This window comes from Hemibagrus wyckioides, linkage group LG29 (assembly GCF_019097595.1).
Source record: "Hemibagrus wyckioides isolate EC202008001 linkage group LG29, SWU_Hwy_1.0, whole genome shotgun sequence".
Classification (NCBI taxonomy): Eukaryota; Metazoa; Chordata; class Actinopteri; order Siluriformes; family Bagridae; genus Hemibagrus; species Hemibagrus wyckioides.
In genome coordinates this window covers 10,073,544-10,096,133 of record NC_080738.1, presented here as the reverse complement: position 1 = coordinate 10,096,133, position 22,590 = coordinate 10,073,544, and the positions used below count along the sequence as shown (strand labels likewise).

Genomic DNA, 22,590 nt, shown 5'->3' with positions numbered 1-22,590 from the left:
TGCGCTATGGCCACTTGGGGAACAATGTGTACCGTCTCCAGATTATACAAGGTTAACCCTCTTGAGTCATAACTGCAGAGAGAATCCCCTATTTCCCTTCAGTCTTATGGTGGGTTGGTTTGTGCGGCAAAGTGCAACTAGGTGAATCCCGCCATATAATCACCAGCTTTACATATCATACAGATGCCAGTGCCAACCAAACAGGAACTTTCAAGATCAAGTTCCAGAACCACGCGTTGCCGGCATTGTTTTTATCATATTATGTCATATGGACTACATTTGGACTAACTTTATCTGTCACTCACCTCCATATATCATTCATACAGCTGTACCTTTGTCTGTGGGGAGAAAAATAAACCCACTCTATTATTGAGTAACATGGGAACAAGAATAACCTTTATGTGGTAGTTCAGCAGCCACTGAGATCATATTGGAAATCTCTTTTTCACAACAAAGATTCAGTTCTTCTTGCTTACTGAGGCCTGTACGTTACATAATGTAGCTCTTGGGTTTTAAATGACCTCGAACTGGAATTACTGGGATGAACCACTCCTGGGAAGACTGGCAAGATTGTCTTGAGAGCTCTCCATTTGTAAACAATCCTTCACGCTGTTGTATTTTCATTTTTTGGAGAAGGCCTTATAACCATCATCAGAGCAACAACAACTGCTTTTCTGAGATCAGGGCTGATATTCATTCGTCTGACAACACCTGAGTGCTCCAGAATACCCATGTGCTAAAAGTTCTAGAGACACTGATCTTATGCATTTGATTAGCAGCACATGGTTGCCAAGTACTTTCTTAACAATTGTAGAAGTAAGAGGTGTGTGTGTGTGTGTGTGTGCGTGAGACCCTGTGAAAGTAAGAAAATACATATTAATTAAAACAAATCAAAACGTGTTAAAGTCAGTCCACACAGTTAGCTGCGACGAAGATCGCGCTGTTGTTAATGGGGTGTCTTGCTCGTCTTGCAGCTGGTGAATGTAAACACTATCAGAAACTCGAAAACCGCTCTGTTTCAGAACGGAAATCCATCATCAGACCCCTGAGTGCAATTAGCTCTTTGTTTTTAAAGCAACTTCAAATCGAATGAATAAGAATACATTGTGTTGAAGCTTTTCACCCCTATGTGGCAGTAGTGAAACACCACGCCAGCGCTCCAGTACAGCAGGGGGCGGTGTGGAACATCATGTATTAGTCTGCATTTTTATAATGCAGTAGAAGAGTGCTGGATTCACATGGCAGGTTTGGGGTCGGAAAATATCGCTTTTTAAATGAAAAAGTAATAAATTCTAAATAAACCCGACAGACTGCGTGGGTTTAATGTCTTAATACGTTTAAGTTAATGCAGTAAGGAGCTAGCTTCATGTAAAGGAAGAAATATGAAGAACAGAAATATTGGCTATATAGACCAGCGACTTAAACAGAGGGTTGATCAGGTAAGTTAGTACATTTTATATTATTTACACCAAGTAGGAGTTTTAGAGGCTTTATGCAGTATGGAATAATACACTTCTGTTCTGTATATGTGTGTGGTGGACTGGGGAAACCCAGGGATGGATGGGTAGATAGATACACTGTATTGTCAAAAGTTTTGGGACAACCCTCCACATCATTGAATTCAGGGGTTGGGCTTGACCCCTTAGTTCTTAATGTTTCACCATACCAAGACTTTTTGGACTATTCCATGCTTTGTGGGAACAGTCTGGGGATGACCCCTTCCTGTTCCAGCATGACTGCACACCAGTGCACAAAGCAAGGTCCATAAAGACATGGATGAGAGAGTTTGGTGTGGAGGAACTGCACAGAGTCCTGACCTCAACCTGATAGAACACTTTTGGGATGAATTACAGTGGAGACTGTGATCCAGACCAAAACTGAGACGTCTGCCCTACATGCACATGAATGTAATAAGGAGTTGTCTTGCCATTTGCACCTATAACAGCTTCAACTCTTCTGGGAAGGCTTTCCACAAGGTTTAGGAGTGTGTTTATGGGAAATTTTTACTATTCCAATAGAAGTGCATTTGTGGGGTCAGGCACTGATGTTGGACGAGAAGATCTGGCTCACAGTCTCCCCTCAGGCCAGTCAAGTTCCTCCACACCAAACTCACTCATCCATGTCTTTATGGACCTTGCTTTGTGCACTGGTGTACAGTCACGTTGGAACAGGAAGGGGTCATCCCCAGACTGTTCCCACAAAGTTGGGAGCATGAAATTGTCCAAAATGTCTTGGTATGAAGCTGAAACATTGAGTTCCTTTCACTTGAGCTAAGGGGCCGAGTCCAACCCCTGAAAAACAACACCTGAATTCAATGATTTGGAGGAGTGTCCCAAAACTTTTGTCAAAATAGTATAGATAGATAAATTTGTATTTTGTGTCCAACAAAAAAGTTGCACTGAAAGACATGCCACCAACCTCTACATTTATGATCTAATATACTTAGGGGAAAAAAAGCAGCAGTCTTCTTTTTCTTCTTTCGGCTTTTCCCTTCAGGGGTGGCCACAGCGAATCATCTCTCTCCACCTATCCCTATCTTTCTGCATCCTCAACACTTGCACCCACTAGCTTCATATCCTCATTTATTCCATCCATATACCTCCTCTTTGGCCTTCCTCTTTTCCTCCTGCCTGGCAGCTCCATGTCCAACACTCTCCTACCAATATACTCACTCTCCCTCCTCTGGACATGTCCAAACCATCTTAATCTGGCCTCCCTAACTTTGTCATAAAAAACCCTAAAGATTAAGAATGAGATGTCATTAAAGCTCATGTGCATGTAAAGGTGGATGTCCCAAAAGTTTTGGCAATATAGTGTATTAAAGAGATGTCAGAATATTATTGGCAGAAAAGCTAGCAACATGTAAGAGGTTTTCACAGACAAAAACACTTAATATTGAGTTTTTAGGTAGTTGTTACATTGGTATAGGAAAATCTACTTTCATTATTGATGAAAATGAAACATACAGGATATCCTGGAGTCGTTTTCTGAGCTTCTGTCCGATAGAAACCGATATATTCAGTTCTGTTTTCATATTTCTACAGTATCTGAAATCCACCAACAGACAGTATGTTGATGTTGCTGAAATGGCGGCAGACCTTCAGCAACAGTACAGGTGAGAGATACACTAAAGTGTATTATTATTATTATTATTATTATTATATCCTGGAAGTGTAAGAATAAGACAGACTCGCTCGCGTCGTGAATGCTTATTTTTTTACAGGATGGATTATGGCCGAAGGAACAAGACAGCATTTAGGATACAGGTGGAAAAAGGTAACATACTCTAAGCGTAAAACTTTACAATTCGGTTACATTCATAAATATTTACTTTATACAGCAGTAAGCAGTGAAGTGTATATCGCTAATTAAAGCATCTTATGGTGTAGACTTTTGAAGTGATAAAGGACTTTACTGTAAGTGCCACAGAACACAATTCTAGTGAATTAATGCTTCCTATATATTATTATTGTAATAAGCTCATAGCTAGTGTTCTTGACTGACATGAGCCATCATTTATATGGTCACATGACCTATTCAAAGAGAAGTAGTTAATATTTGATCACGCTGTACTTATTTTCAAAATAATAATTGAAAAGTTATAATAAGTGTGCTCTTTCAGCTAAAAAGAAGTCTTAGGTAATCACCTTAGATATGACTACTTAGTAATATTAGTTAACATATTATTTTACATATGCACCAGTAATGGTTACGAAATTCATTTCTTCAAGTTATTATTTGTTTACTCGTCTATTCAAAGTCAATAGATTTGATAAAGTCGTCTGCAGATTAGTGAAACAGACATAAATAAGTTGATCAACACTGCTTAGTTTCTGTTAATATTAAGACTTAGAATTTCTTAGCTATAAAAAATATAATAGATATACAAAAGAAAATATATTTTTACTACTGTATCAGTTAAAGATGAGTAAAGTGTCCTTATTGTAAATTTTTAGTGGTGTAAAATATTTTATCTCAAACTTTTCAGAATTATTTTGTCCTTTATAACTGTGTATTTTTCTTTTGTGAAATATATGGTTTTGTTTTTTTTAATATAGTGCACAAGGTGATATGTAATGAGTCTGGGTTCTCAGCACTGGAAGACAAACACTTGGCTAAAAGAGCAAGGCGCAGTAAAGAGGATGAGGGGTAAGAGACATCGTAACATCCAGTACACAATAAATATCTTGAGGAAATTAAAAAAAAAATAAAATGGAAGTACTCCATATGCTATGATTTCTTCACATGTGTAGAAAACCAACCAGTGAAGACGGTCCTATACATCGGGGCCCGCATTCATGAAAATCCTTAGTGCAAAGAGATTTGCAAAATTCTGAGAAATGTGGGTGTTTCCTTTTAAAATTAAAGAGAAGATCCTAGTAAAGATAAAAGTTATTCACAAAGCATCTTAATCCTCAAAAGAGCTGATAAGGTCAAAAGGTGTTAGGAGTTGGGTGGAGGACTGTTAAGAGGCTTAAGAGTTTCTTTAACAGAGGAGAAAATAACCGAAAGGTGAAGAGTTGTCTTACAGACAATAGAAGACCGTGAGTTAATAAGATGCTACAGATTAGATTGTGCATGTGAAGGTCACGCTATGTGAGCTACGCTAACATCTTGTCACTTCTGGTCAGTTATCACATTACCCTGTGTATACTGACTATTTGTAAGATATACAGTGTGCAATCTACAACCTGTCTTTGTGCTACTGTCTCTGTCGCTGCTGGATGTCTGGAATTTCCTTCAGGATCAATAAAGCATCCATCCATCCATCCATCCATCCATCCATCCATGAAATGCCATAGAAATGAAAGTAGTCACTATGTTAAAATATATACATAATTAAATCAGTAAAATTAAGCCTGTAATTCTTAAATGAAGGCTTATAATAGACCCCATATAAAAGAGCTCTTATTTTTTATTACACAACCAATCACAGTCTTCAAAAGAACGTGTCATACCTAGCTTTTGCTGAGCAAGTTTTTGCTCAGTCTGTCTGTGAAGACTCTCAGTCATCTAGGTGCGGTCATCTGGAAGTTGAGTCATGTCAACTGGACTTCTTTCTTAGTTAGATCGAAACATTTTAACAAACCTCTTCACCTGGTCCTGAATCACTCTTAAGCTAAGATGATGTACACGTTGAGCTCAGTGTTAAGGTCCACTGATGTTCTGATAAGTAATTGCAATTTCAATGACTTGCCACACTTGTCCATTTATAGCTGCATCTAACGTGAGACTATTTAGTTCCGGACACTTGTGTTATAACAGCTATAAAGTCGTTCCCACTGCAGCCTCTCTTCTGACTCTCTGTAATGCTTAAGCTTTAACAAACACAAAAACACACACAGTTTTAAACGCTGACACTGGAGACCTGTCTGTATTTGTTTTTCACCTTAATGAAACCTTCACTGTATCCACAGTTTGTGTTTAAACGTAAATGTAAATGCTGATGCACTGCCAGGTCTGATGAAGTCATGACATGAAACTTGATGTTGTCTTGTTTCTGCTCTGTAGTGAGGACAGCAGTGTGCTGAGTGACAGCACAGACAGCGAGGCAGATCTCTCTGAAAATGAGGTAAGTGTGTTTGAGCATCTTATCATGACACGATCTAAAAGTATGAATATGACACTGCCTGTTATTGTCTAATACTTTACCATCAGACCGGTTTATTTAGGTGTCTTACACTCAGTCAGCTTGGGGTTCACACAGGAATTCACTGAACAACCTTGCAAAACTGTTGTAATAATACTACTACTAATAATTTTTCATTTATAAAATACTTCTGAATAGAAATGAAATATGAGTGATGAAAACAAAATAAATAATTATGGCTTTTGAGATAGAGTTTAAAAATGGAAAGAGAGCGCTTATATTAAAAACTCATATCAGGGCAGACACCTTTGTTTTTCTTCCTTGTTAATTGGTTTAATTGGTTTATTCGGCTGTGGCTTGTATTTAAAAGTGCATTGCAATTGTTTTTGTTGGAAGTTTAAGTTGCTATATAGATAAAACCTACAGTTTGATTACGAAAATATGTTTGTCTCTCTCAGCAGAACACCAATCACATGAACAGCTCGCTGATGTCCCTGTACTGTAAAGGAAATCCTGATATCGGAGCCTCTTTAAGGGAGCAGGGCAGCAGTAGCCCAAATCCAGCCTCCCAGAAGGGTTCATCAGCAGAGGGCAGCAGTAGCAGTTGTACCCCTCATCGCTCCACTACCACCACCACCACCACTGTGTCTGCAGGTGGCTGGTTCATTGATAAGACAGGAAGAAAAGATCAGGAAAATATCCTGATTGACCTGTGTGAGGAGGAGTCAGCCAGCCCTGCGGTCACTGTGGGTTTGCTCCACAAGTCATCTTAGTCCTTTTCCCTTTTTTATTACATTTTTGCAGACGTGAATGAGTTACAAAATGAAACAGGATGTCTGATAAGAGGAGAAACAAGAAACAAACCCTCCACATAGACCAATAAATAAATAAATAAATAAATGTCTAGTATAGTGGTCATCCAGCAAGACTCTAATAAGAAGGTCCAAATGTTAAACTTAGGTACAGGGCTCCAAATTTTGTAAAAGGATTTCAGTCATCCATTGGAAGTGTGTCTAATTTTTTCGAGGTAGATGCATTGCAAAGATTTTATAGATTTTTTGTATTTTTATGTATATTTATTAAAGTATTCAGCGTATTTATAATTACTTGTAACGTCTGCATCTAGTTACAGATTTAGTTTCCATTAACTGTGAAATTTTTTTACAACATGACTATTATTATTTTAAATCATTTATTATATTATTTTAAATCATTTTTATTTTATTTCTAAATTTGATGTAATTGCTGTGACAGGATCTGTCTGATTTAATATGTCTAAGTAAGAGGGAAGTCTCTTTTATTTTGTTCGAGTCTGATTGGATATTTATGTGGCTTATTCCTGGTCTTTTTTTTTATTGTGTATAAACTTACAGAAAGACACTGATTTATCAGCGCTGGAGCCTGAAAAGAAGCCAAAGAAAGGCAAGAAGAAAGAAAAGAGAAAAACCCAGAGAGAAGGAGAGGGTAAAGGTGTAGACGCTGACATCGAGGAAAGTGTCATGTCGAAAAAAGGTACAAATTCCTCTTGTAAAATATAGAATCTGTATAACGTGTGGCATGTGATTTAGCAGATTTTTCAGAAAACGAATAATTTTTTTGTGTTTTAAGCCCGGACCAAACTTCCTGAACTTCAGCATTCCACAGTGAAGTTTGAAGACGTTGGCGGTAATGAAGAAACTCTGACGGTATTTAAAACCATTATATTGTTCAACCAGTCCATGCTAACATTAGTTAGGATTTTAACGGGTGTTTAATGTTTAAAATGGGAGTGTGTCTTTAACATTAAATGATCTGAGGGGAAATACCTCCTGTATTCAAAAATGCTCCAGGCTAGAATGTGTATGAGTATTTATAATCATTAAGAAAAATCATTGTTCATTATATCTTTAGTAATATAGCTGTATTTCATTTAGAAGCTCATTTTATACATGTAATTTTCCAGCTTTCCTTATATGCAGGTCAGCAGGTTGCAAATTCCAGTACACTGGGTATTCGTACACATGCTGGCCCACGTCATATACCAGTCAAAAGTTTGGACACACCTTCTAATTCAATGTTTTTTGTTTAGGGATTTATTTTCTACATTCTAGAACAATACTGGAGATTGGATGTAATCCATATGAAATGACAACAAAAAACAGTCAGTTGTTATTTTAAGACACGAAGGTCAGGTGTTCTGGAATAGTTCTTGCAAGAACAGTATTGTCAAGTGCATTTGCAAAACCCATCAAACACCATGATGAAACTGGCTCACATGAAGACCATCCCAGTAAAGCAAGACCAAAACTGACCTCTGCTGCAGAGGAGAAGTTCATTTAGAGTTACCAGCCTCAGAAATCACCAATTAACAGCACCTCAGATTAGAGCCGTTATGAAGGCTTTATAATGAAGGCTTTTTTGAGCATCAGTAGCAGACATATCGCAATATCAACTGTTCAGACGAGATTATTGTGTATTTCAGCCGCCTTTTTACAATGTAGAAAGAAATAAACATCAGGAAAGACCATGGAATTAGAAGGTGTGTCCAAACTTTTAACTGGTAGTGTATGTAAAGCATTTTCTGTGTTTCCTGTGTTTAGGAGTTGTGCAAATTACTCATCCATATGCGCCATCCTGAAGTGTACCAGCAGCTGGGAGTGGTGCCTCCACGAGGTTTCCTTCTTCATGGGCCTCCCGGTTGTGGAAAAACCCTCCTCGCCCAAGCTGTTGCTGGGGTGAGTGAGTGAATGTTCATGTTGCTAATAATCACAACTTCATGTGAATGGCTTACGTCATCTCTATATTGAACACGAGGTGTGATGGCTGTTGAAGTTTCATTGTCAAATTTGATTTATTTACAAGAGCAATTACACAGAAATTCACGAATGGTGATGATTAGAAATGAGATATGAGAGCACTTTCGTGTAAATGTACATATAAGGAGTGTCACTAATGTGAGCCTTGATCGATTGGGCTTAAATCATATTATCATGAGATGTTGTTGATCTCTCGGCTGTTCCCCGTGTGTGAGGGGTCGCCACAGCAGACCACGACAACTTGACACAGGTTTTCTTTTACGCCGGATGCCCTTCCTGACACAACCCTCCCATTTTATCTGGGCTTGGGACCGGCAATGCAGGTTTGGGTCTTCCGCATGACCACTGAGCCACCAATGCCCCATAGTATCATGAGATACTGTTGTTTTATATATTGACTGTTATCAAGTTTAACTGAAAGATCCATTAATCAGGACAAATAAGACAAAAGGAATGATGGCATATAAAAAGAGAAATAATTCGTGTGTCTGTGGTTTCTGACCCTCTGCTCTAGCATCCTGCACTTTAGTCATCAATTTGGTGTTTCAGTTCTCTGTAAGCTTTGCCTTTTATGGAGTTTTGTGGGCGTGGCTAAATGTACATAAATGCTGTAACCTGGTCAGAAATGTACAGGAGATTTATGGCATTTATCAACGTGCAACTATAAAGAAAATCAGTATTGCTGATTTTTTTTTTTTTTTTTTTAGTTTAGTTTGATGTATAACTTGATAAATGAGACTGAATATTGTTTATTGACCCACTCTTTAACATGTATTGATGCTTGATCCCCTCACTGTGTGAACATTGCGTAGTTCTTGAGTAGGATAAAGTGTCTACTACATAGCAAATGTAATATATGGTTAAGTGAGTTTGTTGGAGAGGTTTGGCAGAGGTGCTTGGTGATCAGTGAGCTTTCGTGTAATTGTAGGAAATGGAGTTGCCCCTATTGAAGGTCTCTGCTCCAGAGCTGGTGTCGGGCATTTCAGGGGAGTCGGAGCAGAAACTACGCGAGCTGTTTGAGCAAGCTGTGGTAAGTGCTCTATTAAATATTTTTAAAAAGAATAAACACACAGTAAATAATGTGGAGTGGACATGTGCTGCAAAAATACCACACTATTTAGCAATCTTTAACATTTATTGTCACATTTCTGTTATATTTGAGAAGGCCTGGGTAAGCATTGTATATACTGACCCTTGTTTGACCAAACATATCTCATTTTAGTTGAAACATTCATTCATCCTTTCAACCATAAAACCATAGAAACCCAAATGTACCGTGCCGCCGTCTGTTTAAACATGGTGGACAAACCCGCAACTATGTAGGAATGTTTTAGCAATAAAGCAGTTTTCATTGCAACATTGTGGTAAATGTTTGAGCTGCAATGGAAGGAAAAATGTTGAGAATGTCGAATTTCCAAATTAGCCATCCTTGGAAGCTGTATTAATGTTACCTTCTGAACAAGACTCTCAGGACGTCATAAATGATTCCCAGCTATCAAATAGGATATTAGAATGTCCAGTGTCTATTATAAATATTGCTGTATATCATATAACTGTTTATCAGCATGTTATTCGACATTCATTTACTCTTTATGGTTCCTGATCTTCCTCAAAATGTACACTATAGGGCCAAAAGTATGTGGATACCTGAACTTCACATCTGTATGTGGTTGATCCCCAAACTTTCCATAAATCTTGAGGCACTGATTTGTTAGAATGTCTTTGTATGTTGAACAAAGAACAAAGCAATCTTCATAAAGACACTGCCAAGGTTGGAGTGGAAGAACTTTAGTGTCCTATGCAGAACCCTGACCTCAACCCCATTGAACAGCTTTGGGATGAACTGCACCCCAGACCTCCAAACCCAACATCTGTACCAGTTCTTCTGGCTGCAAATCCCCAAAGCCGTGCTCAGAAATCTAGAGGAAATCCCTTCCAGAATGCTGAACAGCAAACGGGAACTAAATCTGTATTGGGATGTTTCAAAATGCACATGTGGATGTGATTGGTCATGTGTTCCACATTTGGTCATACAGTGTACACTGAACTTCCTGTCATATATACACTACACGATGTCATATAGCTGTTTATAGGTCTGTTATTCAACATTTCCACTTTTGTTCATTTACATATATTTATCTTCCTCCTGTCCAGAGCGGTGCTCCCTGCATTCTGTTCATTGATGAGATCGATGCTATCACCCCAAAGAGAGAGGTGGCTTCCAAGGACATGGAGAGACGAATTGTTGCTCAGTTACTCACCTGCATGGATGGTGAGCGTTCTGCGATAAGCTCGTGATTGAAAGAAATAGAGTAATGGTTCAGTTCATGGAATTTGGTGAAATGTGTAGCTTTATATCCAGTGATTTATCATGCAGGTGTTTTTCACAGAATACAAAACAATAACATGAGAAAGAAAGAAAGAAAGAAAGAAAGACAGACTTTCTGGGTCTCCAGTAATGGCTGAGGCCAATATTGCTGAGAATAATCAAAAGCTGCTCTGGGAATATATTAAAAGACTGAGGAAATTATAAAGGAAAAGTTTGAGTTATTAATTGTGTTAATAATTGATGGTATCAAGTAGGAAAATAATCTAATATAAATTTGTTTTTCCACACTCATAATATTTTAAAATACTTTATTAAATTAAATTAATTCCTTTTTATTTTTACCTTATGTATTATTATCTGTGTGTACGCAAACTTTAGCTTTTTAGCTGTATGTGTTCGGTCATGTTCTCATTCTCTTGCTCTTTTTCTTTCCTCTTTAGACTTGAATTCCTTACGCATCCCAGCACAGGTCTTGGTTATTGGAGCCACCAACCGGCCTGATTCTCTAGACCCGGCTTTGAGAAGAGCAGGACGTTTTGACAGAGAAATCTGTCTGGGAATACCAGATGAAGGAGCGCGTCTCAAGTACGTAGCCTTGTTACACCTCATGCAAACCAAATGACCTTTATTTCATCCATCATCTTATAAGCAATTTGTTTACATTTTGCTCTGTGACAGAATTATTAGTACTCTGTGTCGGAAACTGAAGCTGGCCGCAGACTTTGACTTCGCACAGCTGGCTCGGCTCACACCCGGATATGTGGGTGCGGATCTGATGGCGCTGTGCCGCGAGGCAGCCATGACCGCTGTTAACCGACTCCTACTGCTGCAGCTTGAGACTGGCACCATGTGTCAGAACATCACGGATGACCAGAATGATGCCAGTACAAAGTCTCAAGATATGAGCATGTCCAGTGATGTGGCAGAAGAAAGTGCACAGGCTTCTGATCATTTAAGTGCACAGGTATGTGTGCTTACATTTGTGACTTAATTCATTGTTGGGATCTGTACTAACATTCACTAAGCTGGATGCTCACAAATTCAGAAATGACCTGAAATGAACTGAATGAATAACAGCACTGGGAATATTCTCAGCCATTTGGGTGTTTGTCTGTATGAAGCAACTTAATGAACTTCATCTACTGCAACAGCTAAATGGATAATAAGGTCTGATCTTTATTAAAGAAGGAAACACATCCATGTGATCAGATGTTATCGTGCAGGTCTAGAAGAAATTCCTACTGCCACGGAGGGCTTCCGCACTGGCAGTTTAGTCTGAAACAGACTAGCAGGAAAAATTATTGAAGTGGAAGCAGAATTATGTGGTCCAGAAAGCTCAGCACGGTGCCTACCCGAGGTACTGTACCGAGACTAGCTAGAAGGTTATGTAAGTTCGGTTGCAATGGAACTGTGTTGAGATTCCTCTGAACGTGAAAGCCACTCATCCTCGGGTCTGCACCTGTTCAGGAAATAAAGTAACCTGAACATGTCTTTTAGCTGATGATGTTATCATTAGTTTCCAAATAACATATTATGTCTGGCAGAGAAGTATTGTGGAACACAGAAGAGGTGAGGTGCCTTGCTGTACATACACTATATTGGCAAAAGTTTTGGGACACCCCTCTAAATCATTGAATTCAGGGGTTGGACTCTGCCCCTTAGTTCAAGTGAAAGGAACTCTTAATGCTTCAGCATACCAAGACATTCTGGACAATTTCATGCTTTGTGAGGAACAGTTTGGTGATGACCACTTCCTGTTCCAGCATGACTGCACACCAGTGCACAAAGCAAGGTCCATAAAGACATGGATGAGAGAGTTTGGTGTGGAGGAACTTCACAGAGTCCCGACCTCAACCTGATAGAACACTTTTGGGATGAATTAGAGCGGAGACTGCGAGCCAGACCTTCTCGTCCCAAGACTTTTGGCAATGTAGTGTAATTACACCAAGAATTTGGTGAGGCATGCACGTTTCTGATGATGCAAAATAAACGCAGATGCTGCAGGGGGAACAATCACAGAGATTCATACTGCCAGTGTGTAAAACCTCCATCGCCAAGCAGACGAGTATAAATGGGACAAACAATCATTTGAATTTTCGCCCTATTTTATTTGTGACTCAAAAGAATCTCAGGCTTGTCTGTCACTTGCTAATGTCCATAAAGATATATAGATAAGATATAATAGGTAGGAGAAGTGCTGATTTATTAAATTGGGTCAAAAGTTCATACCAGGTTGAAGTGGGAATTGCTCAAGATGCTGAAGGCACATAATGTATTAACTAAAGAATTTCTACATACACACACAAAGAGGTGGGTGAAAGGTAAAAGTATTGTCTCTCGTGTTGTGAAAGGTTGCTCTTGGTTGCTGTTGTAAAAAGGACATTATCAACAGTTTAGTGTCCAGTGTCTCCCAAATAAGGATGAGGTTCCCTTCTGAGTCTGGTTCCTCTTAAGGTTTCTTCCTCATATCATCTCGGGGAGTTTTTCCTTGCCACCATTGCCTCAGGCTTGCTCATTAGGGATAAATAGTATCTTAACTTTAAAGCAGCTTTCAGACAATGTCATTGTTGACAAATGAATCGAATTGAAAGATATTTATTTTCTCCTGCCGTGGTTTGGATGCATTTGTCTGCTCAGAGAAAATAGTCACAGCAAATAAATACAAAGCTCTTCTCACTGATCACCTTTAGCTAGTGATGAAACAGGGATATCTTGAGGTGAGTAGTATTTCCGGGGGAGTTCTGATACACAGGTCACTAGGGCTCTATGAATGGTGTGATGAGTATAAATTGATGGGAATAATCTGCTCCAGTCACCATATATGAAGCCGATTTGTGTGTAGAATTTATGCTTAAGACATTTTTTGTTAATATATTCATTTTTATAATAATAATAATAATAATAATAATAATTATTATTATTATTATTATTATTATTATTATTATTACTATTATGTAAATGGTGATGATGATGATAATAGTAATAATAAAATATATATTAAATGCTAATGTAATTCGATTTTAAATATAAACATCCTTGTTGCCATTTACTGTAATGTAAATCTGTAACTGTAAATTCTGCTACATGTTTGGGGGTGACAGCAAACCCAGTTGGGTTTTTAGTACATGTTAACATTTTTTTTCCCTCTTCACCAGCAGGGGGAGCTAGAACAGCTGCTTTCTCTGCTAAGGAACAGCAGATCTCTGAGCGAGGAACAGCTTGCTGATCTCTGCATCGTCATGGATGACTTCAGAGCGTCTCTGGCACGGGTCCAGCCGTCTGCCAAGCGTGAAGGCTTCGCCACTGTGCCTGATGTCACCTGGGACGATGTCGGAGCTCTGCAAGACATTCGGGAGGAACTCACCATGGCCATCTTGGTAGGATTAGCCGACAGTTTAAACATCCATTAGATCATAACAGTAGATACAAAAGAAAAATCCCTGATAATAAGACTAACTGATTTTATATGAGTAGCTGTGACCTGAATTCCATCAGATCTGTGTTTTTAGTTCAGTTTAGTTTATTTTCTTACAGCTCATTGCCACAAACCTTCTGAACCGATATCTGGATTTAGATCTAGATAGCTAATGAACCCGAAGTAGCCATGTCATAGGAAAAACAAATCCCTGAAACAAAATAAGGAAGAAACTGAGGAATCACGGAAAATAGATTTGTGTGACTGTGAAGTCCTGAAGGTACAGAATATTCAGTACAAATGTACTGAAAATATTATTCCTCAGACATTCAGCCAGTTGTTTTATTATAAATCTATTCTCTCTTATCCTTTTACTGACAGAATTCTCAGGCTTGACCAGTATTACACAAGATTTTTCATTTGAATAACTTGTTCATGGAGTTTGCATACCTGGTATTTGACTTTAATTATATGAGCACATACACTTGATATAGTGACTTAGTTGCTGGTATTTTAAGATTGTGTTTTTTTGTGTGTGTGAGTGACTTAAGAATTTCTTGCTGCCAGGACCTGTCATGTTCCTAACTAGCTAAAGAGTCACGTTGCTAGTGTGTGAATGTGACCATTGTGTGGGTCATGCACTGTGAATCAGGGGTGAATAAGGTCGTAATTAGCATATGCGAAGGTCATTTGTTAACCCGTGTGTTTAGAGTTTAAGAAGCTGTACAGTTTTATAGATCTGTATACAGCTTAGCTTATATAGCACCGAGACTTTGAAATGTAATTCTTTAAAAATAGAGTGTGTGTGTGTGTGTATTCAGGCTCCTGTACGTAGTCCAGAGCAGTTCAAAGCTTTGGGATTGACTGCCCCTGCAGGAGTGCTGCTTGCTGGACCTCCAGGATGTGGAAAAACCCTTCTTGCAAAAGTATACAGACGTTTTTTCTCTCTAGATTTGCTTCTCTTTCTGTATCTCTCAATTGTTATGTATTTTTAATGATAGACTTATCTAAAAGCCTCTGAAGGATGAAAAGAGTAAAGGCGTGTCTCTACTCATACTTAACCTCATACATTTGTGTTTTTCGTTATTAGAAACTAAAGTTCTAAGCAGGGTTTATAAATCAGCAGCCTCACAGCTTACATACTAACCTTCTCTGTTTATTATTACAGGCTGTTGCCAATGAGTCTGGTTTAAACTTTATATCCGTCAAGGGCCCCGAGCTACTGAATATGGTGAGTTCCACCGGATGCTCACATGACTTGCATTCCCGTTTAAAAGCATGCTGGCTCTTTGTTTATTTTCATTTATGATGCTTTCATTTTCTTAATACTTACGTGTATATAAGCGATTTGTAGAGATAGTGTTGGATGATAATAATAATCATAATAATAATAATAATTGCAGCAGTGGTCAAAATAATAATAGAGCTATTAGTGATAAGGAATAGTAGTAGTCGTAGTGGAGATTGTGGGTGTATGGGTTTGGTAGGAGTAGGTGTCATCCGCAGACTCACGGTTGGTGTCACGTATTTTGTGTCAAGTGTTGCTGTGTGCCTTTCCATAGGACACTGATACTGATCTCTGTAACTGACAAGGCAAGACAGCTTAGCATACAGTCTTAGCATACAGCACAATAGACATGCAAAGATATTCCTCCCTATTGTAATCATTTCTGTATTTTATTTTTTTTTAAAAACAGCGTATTATTCTAAACAGAAAATAATTTTTTGGCTGACATGCTTTATAATCCTGTCTATGTTTTAAATGACATGGTTTTCCCACACTGCGCATGATGCTTTAGATTCACTGATAGCACTAAGGATAATAGGCCAAAATAAAACAAACACCCAAAGTAAATTTGCACGTGATCGCTGATACACATCTTATATTCAGGGTAACTAGTCCGTTTTTCTTTTCTTTTTTTTTAACTAGACCTAATCCATTATTCACTCCCAGAGCTTCCGGATGATTTGGTTACTGCCCTGCAAGAAAGAGATTTCTGGTGATAGTGTTGAGCTGTAATAGCAGATCACAAAACACAAGCTTTTCAGTCTCTGTTGCTTAACACTTCCAGTCTCTAATGACTATGAAAAGTTGCAAACTTTAGCTTAGGTCTGAATTATTTCCTCGTGTGCCATGTATAAACATATTGTGCGGATTCAAGATTTTTTTTATTAAATGAAATTATTCTGCAGTATGTTGGTGAAAGTGAACGGGCAGTTCGCCAGGTGTTCCAGAGAGGACGAAACTCTGCCCCGTGTGTCATCTTTTTCGATGAGATTGATGCCCTTTGCCCCAGACGTTCTGGCCATGAGGTAATAAATGCAGTATATATCTATAGATGTTGTCACTGTATTTGGTGCGAGTGTTATTTCATGTATGAGAAAACTTGTACATATTGGAAGTAGTGATTTTAGAGCCATTTGTGGCCATTCTCTCTCTCTCTCTCTCTCTCTCTCTCTCTCTCTCTCCTGTCAAACACAGTAACAACAGAAGCCAAAAGTGGCTGCCTGTGAGCTTGTATAAGTGGAAAAGGGCAGATCATTCTTTCCTCTGTTACACTGAGCATGAGCAGTAAAGGTGTGGTTGGCTGATGTCATGTGTCTTGAGGAAGCCTGTGTTAGCATTCAGTCTTCTCCAGTTGGTAGCTGTTGTGTGATGGGGAGAGCTGGTAGCTGGTAGCTGGTGGGTAGGTGACCCATTTGGGGAGAAAATGGGAAGAAAACCGGAGAGGGAAAAGACGTGTAAGTGACTGTGGCTGGTATGTTGCATGTAACAAAGAGTTGCAGTGCTTACAGCCGCGTGCAAATTTCCAGATATTCCCGTCAACCCACAGGATTTGCCTGAGCTGACCTAGCAATGCCTTAGCTCAGATACGTTCGCTCAACTAGCAAACAGTGCATCGGTAAAGGTTTATTTCACATTATTGTTAAGTCAAACTGTTTTTTATATCAGGAAGGGAAAAAACAATAGGAACTGTGTGAGTCGAGGAAGCAGGATAGGAGTAACTTTTGATCAGTTAGGCACAGTGCCAGGTTTCACACTAAATATGAAGCAAGAGTTACACAGAATTGATGAGTAGCTATCTAGACTTCACTAATAAACACAGTTTGTTCTTTTCTACAAACAGCAGGATGTTAATTTCTGAAATCTGTTAATTGAGTACATGTTCAAGTGATTGAAAATGAAACAGATAATGTGAACAGCAGAATGTAATTGTGAGTGTTTTGTTTGTGTGTTCAGTCCGGAGCCAGTGTGCGTGTAGTGAACCAGCTGCTGACTGAGATGGATGGGCTGGAGACACGGCGCCAGGTTTTCATCATGGCTGCCACCAACCGGCCAGGTAAAAAGAGGCAGCAAAGCACGTTTGTCTTTTCTAACATTTACCTTACGCCTTTGTTTGATCTGGTTCAGATATCATCGATCCAGCAGTGCTTCGACCGGGCCGTTTAGACAAAACCTTGTACGTGGGTTTGCCTCCGCCGGCAGACAGACACGCCATATTACTCACTATTACCAAGGTGAATTTATCTGTTTAACACGGCTGCTGAGGTAATCAGCTTGTACAGAACAATAACGTGAACTGCATTGCAAGTAAGTTGTAAATAATCCATGGAATTGCCACAGGGAGGAACTAAGCCTCGTCTGGACGTTGATGTGAACTTGGAGGAAATTGCCCATGACGAACGTTGTGACTGTTTCACGTGAGTATTGCACAACATGAAAGAATTAAACTAAATCTGTGATCAAATGGATTAGGGGTAGTTTATTATATACTTGTTTCTTTAAAAAAAAAAACGTTTCAACATTAGTACAATTGCTATATTTATTAAATGTAAAATGTTTCAAGGAACTTTATGTGCATGTTAGATGTTTTTATTGCAGCTATTCAGCTATTTTTTTGCTAAAGGTGATGACCGTAATTGTTTTATTGAGGCTGACTGGCATCTGCTGATGTCATGTTAGTTTCAGTGGTATCATTAAGTTTATTATACTCTCTCTCTCGCTCTGTGTGTGTGTGTGTGTGTGTGTGTGTAGCGGGGCAGACTTGTCAGCTCTAGTTAGAGAGGCTTCGGTTAACGCATTAAGAGCCCACCTCTACTCTCAAACATCTCCTGCACACGAAGGTAAACATGCCAGCATCCCACACACTTATGGTTGCCACCGTCATAGGGTCAAAAAAATAAGGGACAAATGTTTTTTCTTCAAAATTTCCATCTTTTCAAAACATTTTCTTGCTTCTGTGGATTTACAGTTGCATTATTTCAACATAATAGATTTCAGATCTTGTACATTGAATTAAACGATTTAGAGCATGGCACCTTTGGGGGCAACCGCACGATTTTTAGGTGTGCAGAAGTATTGGAATGGATAGGTTTCAAATAAATATTTGGTTGCAGATCTCGTGCTTAAAGTAACTGTGTTCAGAATTTTTGTGGCTCATTTACAGCATCAGGCAATCTTATCTAGAGTGACTTATGTTTATCTCATTTATAACTGCTGTTCAGGGTTAAGGGCCTTTCTCAAGGGCCCAGCAGTGACAGCTTGGCAGATCTCATCTTTCTGATCAGTTGTTCATCTTAACCACTGAGTATTTCTTTAACTGAAAATCTGTCCTTTTCTACTTAATAATCCATATAATGTCGAATCATCATTTCTTCTATTATATACGACTCCCTCCAAAAGGAACGGCTAGTGCTTTTTTTTTTTCTTTCCCTGATAGTCCTAATGGATCATTTGGGACTGAGATCATCAGATGAACATGAGATGATAGACCAGAATATATTCAATATATCCAGACATTTGCAGCCTGGTCATCTGATTCTTTCCACTGATGAGTGGTCTACATCGAACAGTTTTTCTTACAAGGTTGGTCATCAACTGCTATAGTTTTCCTTGGCCAGCCTGATGTCTGATGATTTCTCAGCATCAAAATGGCTTACTGTTCTCCCATAGACAGCTCTCTGGTCTTCATGTCGGTTTATCCTTTTTAACAAAACATGCAGGTTTAAACCCAGTACTCAAACCATACAATAGACATTGAGAACTATTAACATTGTAAACAGTAAGTACACACCTGAACAAGAAACACCGGTCAGTCACATACTTCAATATTCTTGCTGAAAATTTAGGTGGGTTCAAACAAAGGGTCTCATTCTGGTCTGTCTGAACTAAAATGACACTTTTGAAGGGAGTGTATATAATATGAAAATTAATGTTTTGACATTGTATTGATTGTTCTTAAGTAGATTTACAGTTAAAATGTCTTATAGTATGTTTATGAATTAGAATATATATAGGATTTTTCTCAGAATTGCCATTTATAGGATGTAAACAATCCTATTTATGAATTCTAAATATTCTGTACAAAAGTGAAAAGGGGTGGAATTTTCTGAAAATGATTAGGACTGAACTTTGGGCACTAATTATTATCAGTTAATGATATTCAGAAAATGCTGCATCAATCCTTGATCATATTTTTCAGTGTGATTTAGTCTTTGTATCCAGAGCAGTGACCTGACATTCACTGACTTTCAGCTTCTCCACTCTTTCTTATGAAATGAGTGTGATTTTCATTCACTATTATGTTATAAGCAAGTGAAGACCTACTCTGTGTGTGTGTGGAATGATGTGTGATAGAATACAAGGTAAATATTAGATATGTTTTGTTTGTTATTGGGTTGTGGCCATTTTCTGCATTGTTTATTTGGATTTTAATTTTTTCCGGTCTATATGCAATACCAGCTCATAATATGCAAAATAATATGCAAACCAGCTCATAACACTGCAGCCTTCCGACCTCCAGTTGAACTATGCAAAGGATGGGTACTGCATTACAAAAAACAAAGGTTTTGCACGATGTACCCTTAAACAAGGAAGAAGAATCAATTCCAGTGAACTGTAAGAAAGGTGCCAGCTTTCACACTTAGTCTTTAGAAGACAGCTGTTTATTGTTGAGAGTTAAAATCAGTGACAATAGAATCTTTATTTTCTTTTGAGACGTTCACCTGCTGATAGGACATAGAGCATATGAGTTATATAGAGTTATATGACTTGTGCTGCACGGGTTTGCGCCTGTGTTTCCACATGAGGAGTGTTCCTGTTTCTGAAAAAGTTGTCAGTGATCGTTAAATAATGTGACCTAGTTCCCTTAACTAGATCATGTATCATGTTCTGGGTGATGATTGTGGTGCAGCAGGAGGTGGGATTTAGAAAATGGAAATATAGGTATTAAGACAGGGTTATTATTATTAATAATAATAATAATAATAATAATAATAATAATTTAAAATTTAATATGTAAATTGTTGCCAGCACATGACTACGTTCTGGAATCTTTATTTATTTATTTATTTATTTATTTATTTGTCATCACCTGGGGTTATTTATTTGTTATAGAATTCAGTGAGGATTCTCGTAATTGTTCAATTGCTATTTAAACTCTGATAACTAAGATGTAGGATCTACACTGATCAGGCATAACATTATGACCACCTGCCTAATATTGTGTTGGTCCCCCCTTTTGCTGCCATAAACAGCCCTGACCCGTCGAGGCATGGACTCCACTAGATCCCTGAGCTAGATACTTACAGGACTTGAAGAATAGTTTTGATAGATACTGACCACTGCAGACCGGGAACACCCCACAAGAGCTGCAGTTTTGGAGATGCTCTGATCCAGTCGTCTAGCCATCACAGTTTGGCCTTTGTTAAACTTAAAATGTTCACTTGCTGCCTAATATATCCCACCCACTAACAGGTGCCATGATGAGGAGATAATCAGTGTTATTCACTGTTAGTCAGTGGTCATAATGGTGTTCCTGATCGATTATCTCATTATATTAGGCAGTCAGTGAAAAGTCAGTTCTTGTAGTTGATTTAAGCGACTTTAACAAGGGCCAGATTGTGACCGTTAGAGGACTGGGTTGTTTGTTGATACAATGTGCTTAGTATCTACCAAAATGGTCCAAGGAAGGACAACCAGTGACAACCAGCAAAATAACGTTTTCGCAGTATACAGAGATCAGCATGGTCACTCTCACCGGTCAGCTCTATACACAGCATACTGCAATGCTCTGTGTGTTCCGACACCTTTCCATCAGAGCCGGCATGAACTTTTTCAGCAGTGTGTGCTACAGTAGCTTTTCTGTAGGATCAGACCATCTGGGCTAGCATTCACTCCTCACACACATCAGTCTTGTTTTAGAGATTCTCTGTCTCAGTTGTCTATCCATTACAATTTTAAGTCTTTTATAAATGCAACAGTACTAAATTTCTGGCAGATTGTGAGCAAACACATATTGTGTATCATAAATGCTTTGAGGTTTGTTTCCCATCAGTAATAGTTAAAACTTGTGCTTCATAATTGTTATCTCCTGCATTATATACAGGTACTGCTATTAAAATGCTACATTTAGAAGCCATTTTTTGTGGCAATAATTCATTTGAATTCCCAAATGGTGGACACTTGCATGCGGAATGCTTTAGGATTGTCATACGGTTGCATAGTCTGGTCCTCGGGTGCATGCGGTTCACTTTTTGGCGATGTTTCTTTGACACAGGACACACATTCTCCTCCAGCTCTGTTAAAGACATACAAGTCAGCAAGCAGAATTTTGAAGAGGCTTTCAAGAAGGTGCGGCCGTCCGTGTCTAAAAAGGTGAGTGCACTTAACACAGGAGCGCTGGAGCCAATAATACTGATATGTAGCAACTGGTGAGACTAATAAGAGGGAGTGTCCTCGAGCAGCTTGTATACTGCGTCTGCAGTTTAGTCGGCTAGACATATGTTTATCCACTGCAAGTGCATTTCTGTAACCCAGCATCAAGTCAAAAGGGCTAATGATTCCCCTAAGAGTCCTATTAGCTTCAAAACTCTTGGCCTTGTGGGATGTAAGCAGGTGCATGTGTGTGTTCTCGTAGCTCATGATGCTTGTCAAGTGCTTCAGTGAACCAGTCTGTCCAGTTCCCAGGAGAGAAGGTTGCTAAGACTTTTTTCTCTTATAGCCAAATTTCTTACACTGGAGCCTGGAGTTTTAGCTGCCACGTATACACTGTTTGCTTTGGTGGAGCAAAGTCAGTTCTGGCTCTTGGTTTGCAGAAATAAACAGCTTTGTGCTACGTGGAATTTGTGCAGTAAAGGAAGTCGCATCATTTCTCATCCCTCTTTTAGAAAAGCAAACAACAACTACCCTCTGAGCATTTAGTGCCAGCTATTATCTTTCATTATCACATGACTTTCAAACACCAAAAGTGTTTTGCTTCTGTTTTGCTTTTCCATACAGGACCAGCTGATGTACGAGAAACTGCGAGAATCTCTCACCAGATAGGACTACTGATGGAGACTGGCGCTTTTCTCACCATTTTTTTGTTTTGATTGGTGTAAAACTTCAATATTATTCTATTGACCTCAATTCCATGAGGGCCATGCTGAAATAAAGTATTTAATAGCATAAAGGACAAAA

At 38.7% G+C, this 22,590-nt stretch overlaps 1 protein-coding gene across 2 annotated transcripts; it reads left to right on the top strand.

Annotated features, from left to right (window-relative positions):
• The first annotated feature begins 1,211 nt into the window (after positions 1-1,211).
• nvl (nuclear VCP like) lies at positions 1,212-22,582 on the top strand. Of its 2 annotated transcripts, none has more exons than XM_058385148.1 (23): positions 1,212-1,439; positions 3,045-3,115; positions 3,224-3,276; positions 4,059-4,149; positions 5,512-5,572; positions 6,052-6,336; positions 6,964-7,102; positions 7,199-7,275; positions 8,170-8,304; positions 9,314-9,415; positions 10,540-10,657; positions 11,155-11,299; positions 11,393-11,678; positions 13,870-14,091; positions 14,951-15,055; positions 15,298-15,360; positions 16,323-16,442; positions 17,371-17,470; positions 17,542-17,648; positions 17,755-17,831; positions 18,166-18,254; positions 21,689-21,786; positions 22,411-22,582. In XM_058385148.1, the coding sequence occupies exons 1-23, from the start codon at positions 1,383-1,385 to the stop codon at positions 22,453-22,455; spliced, it is 2,646 nt and encodes an 881-aa protein (XP_058241131.1). In that variant the 5' UTR covers positions 1,212-1,382; the 3' UTR covers positions 22,456-22,582. The 2 variants fall into 2 exon arrangements, with proteins under 2 accessions (XP_058241131.1, XP_058241130.1); XM_058385147.1 differs by having other exon boundaries at positions 6,049-6,336.
• The last annotated feature ends 8 nt before the right edge of the window (positions 22,583-22,590 follow it).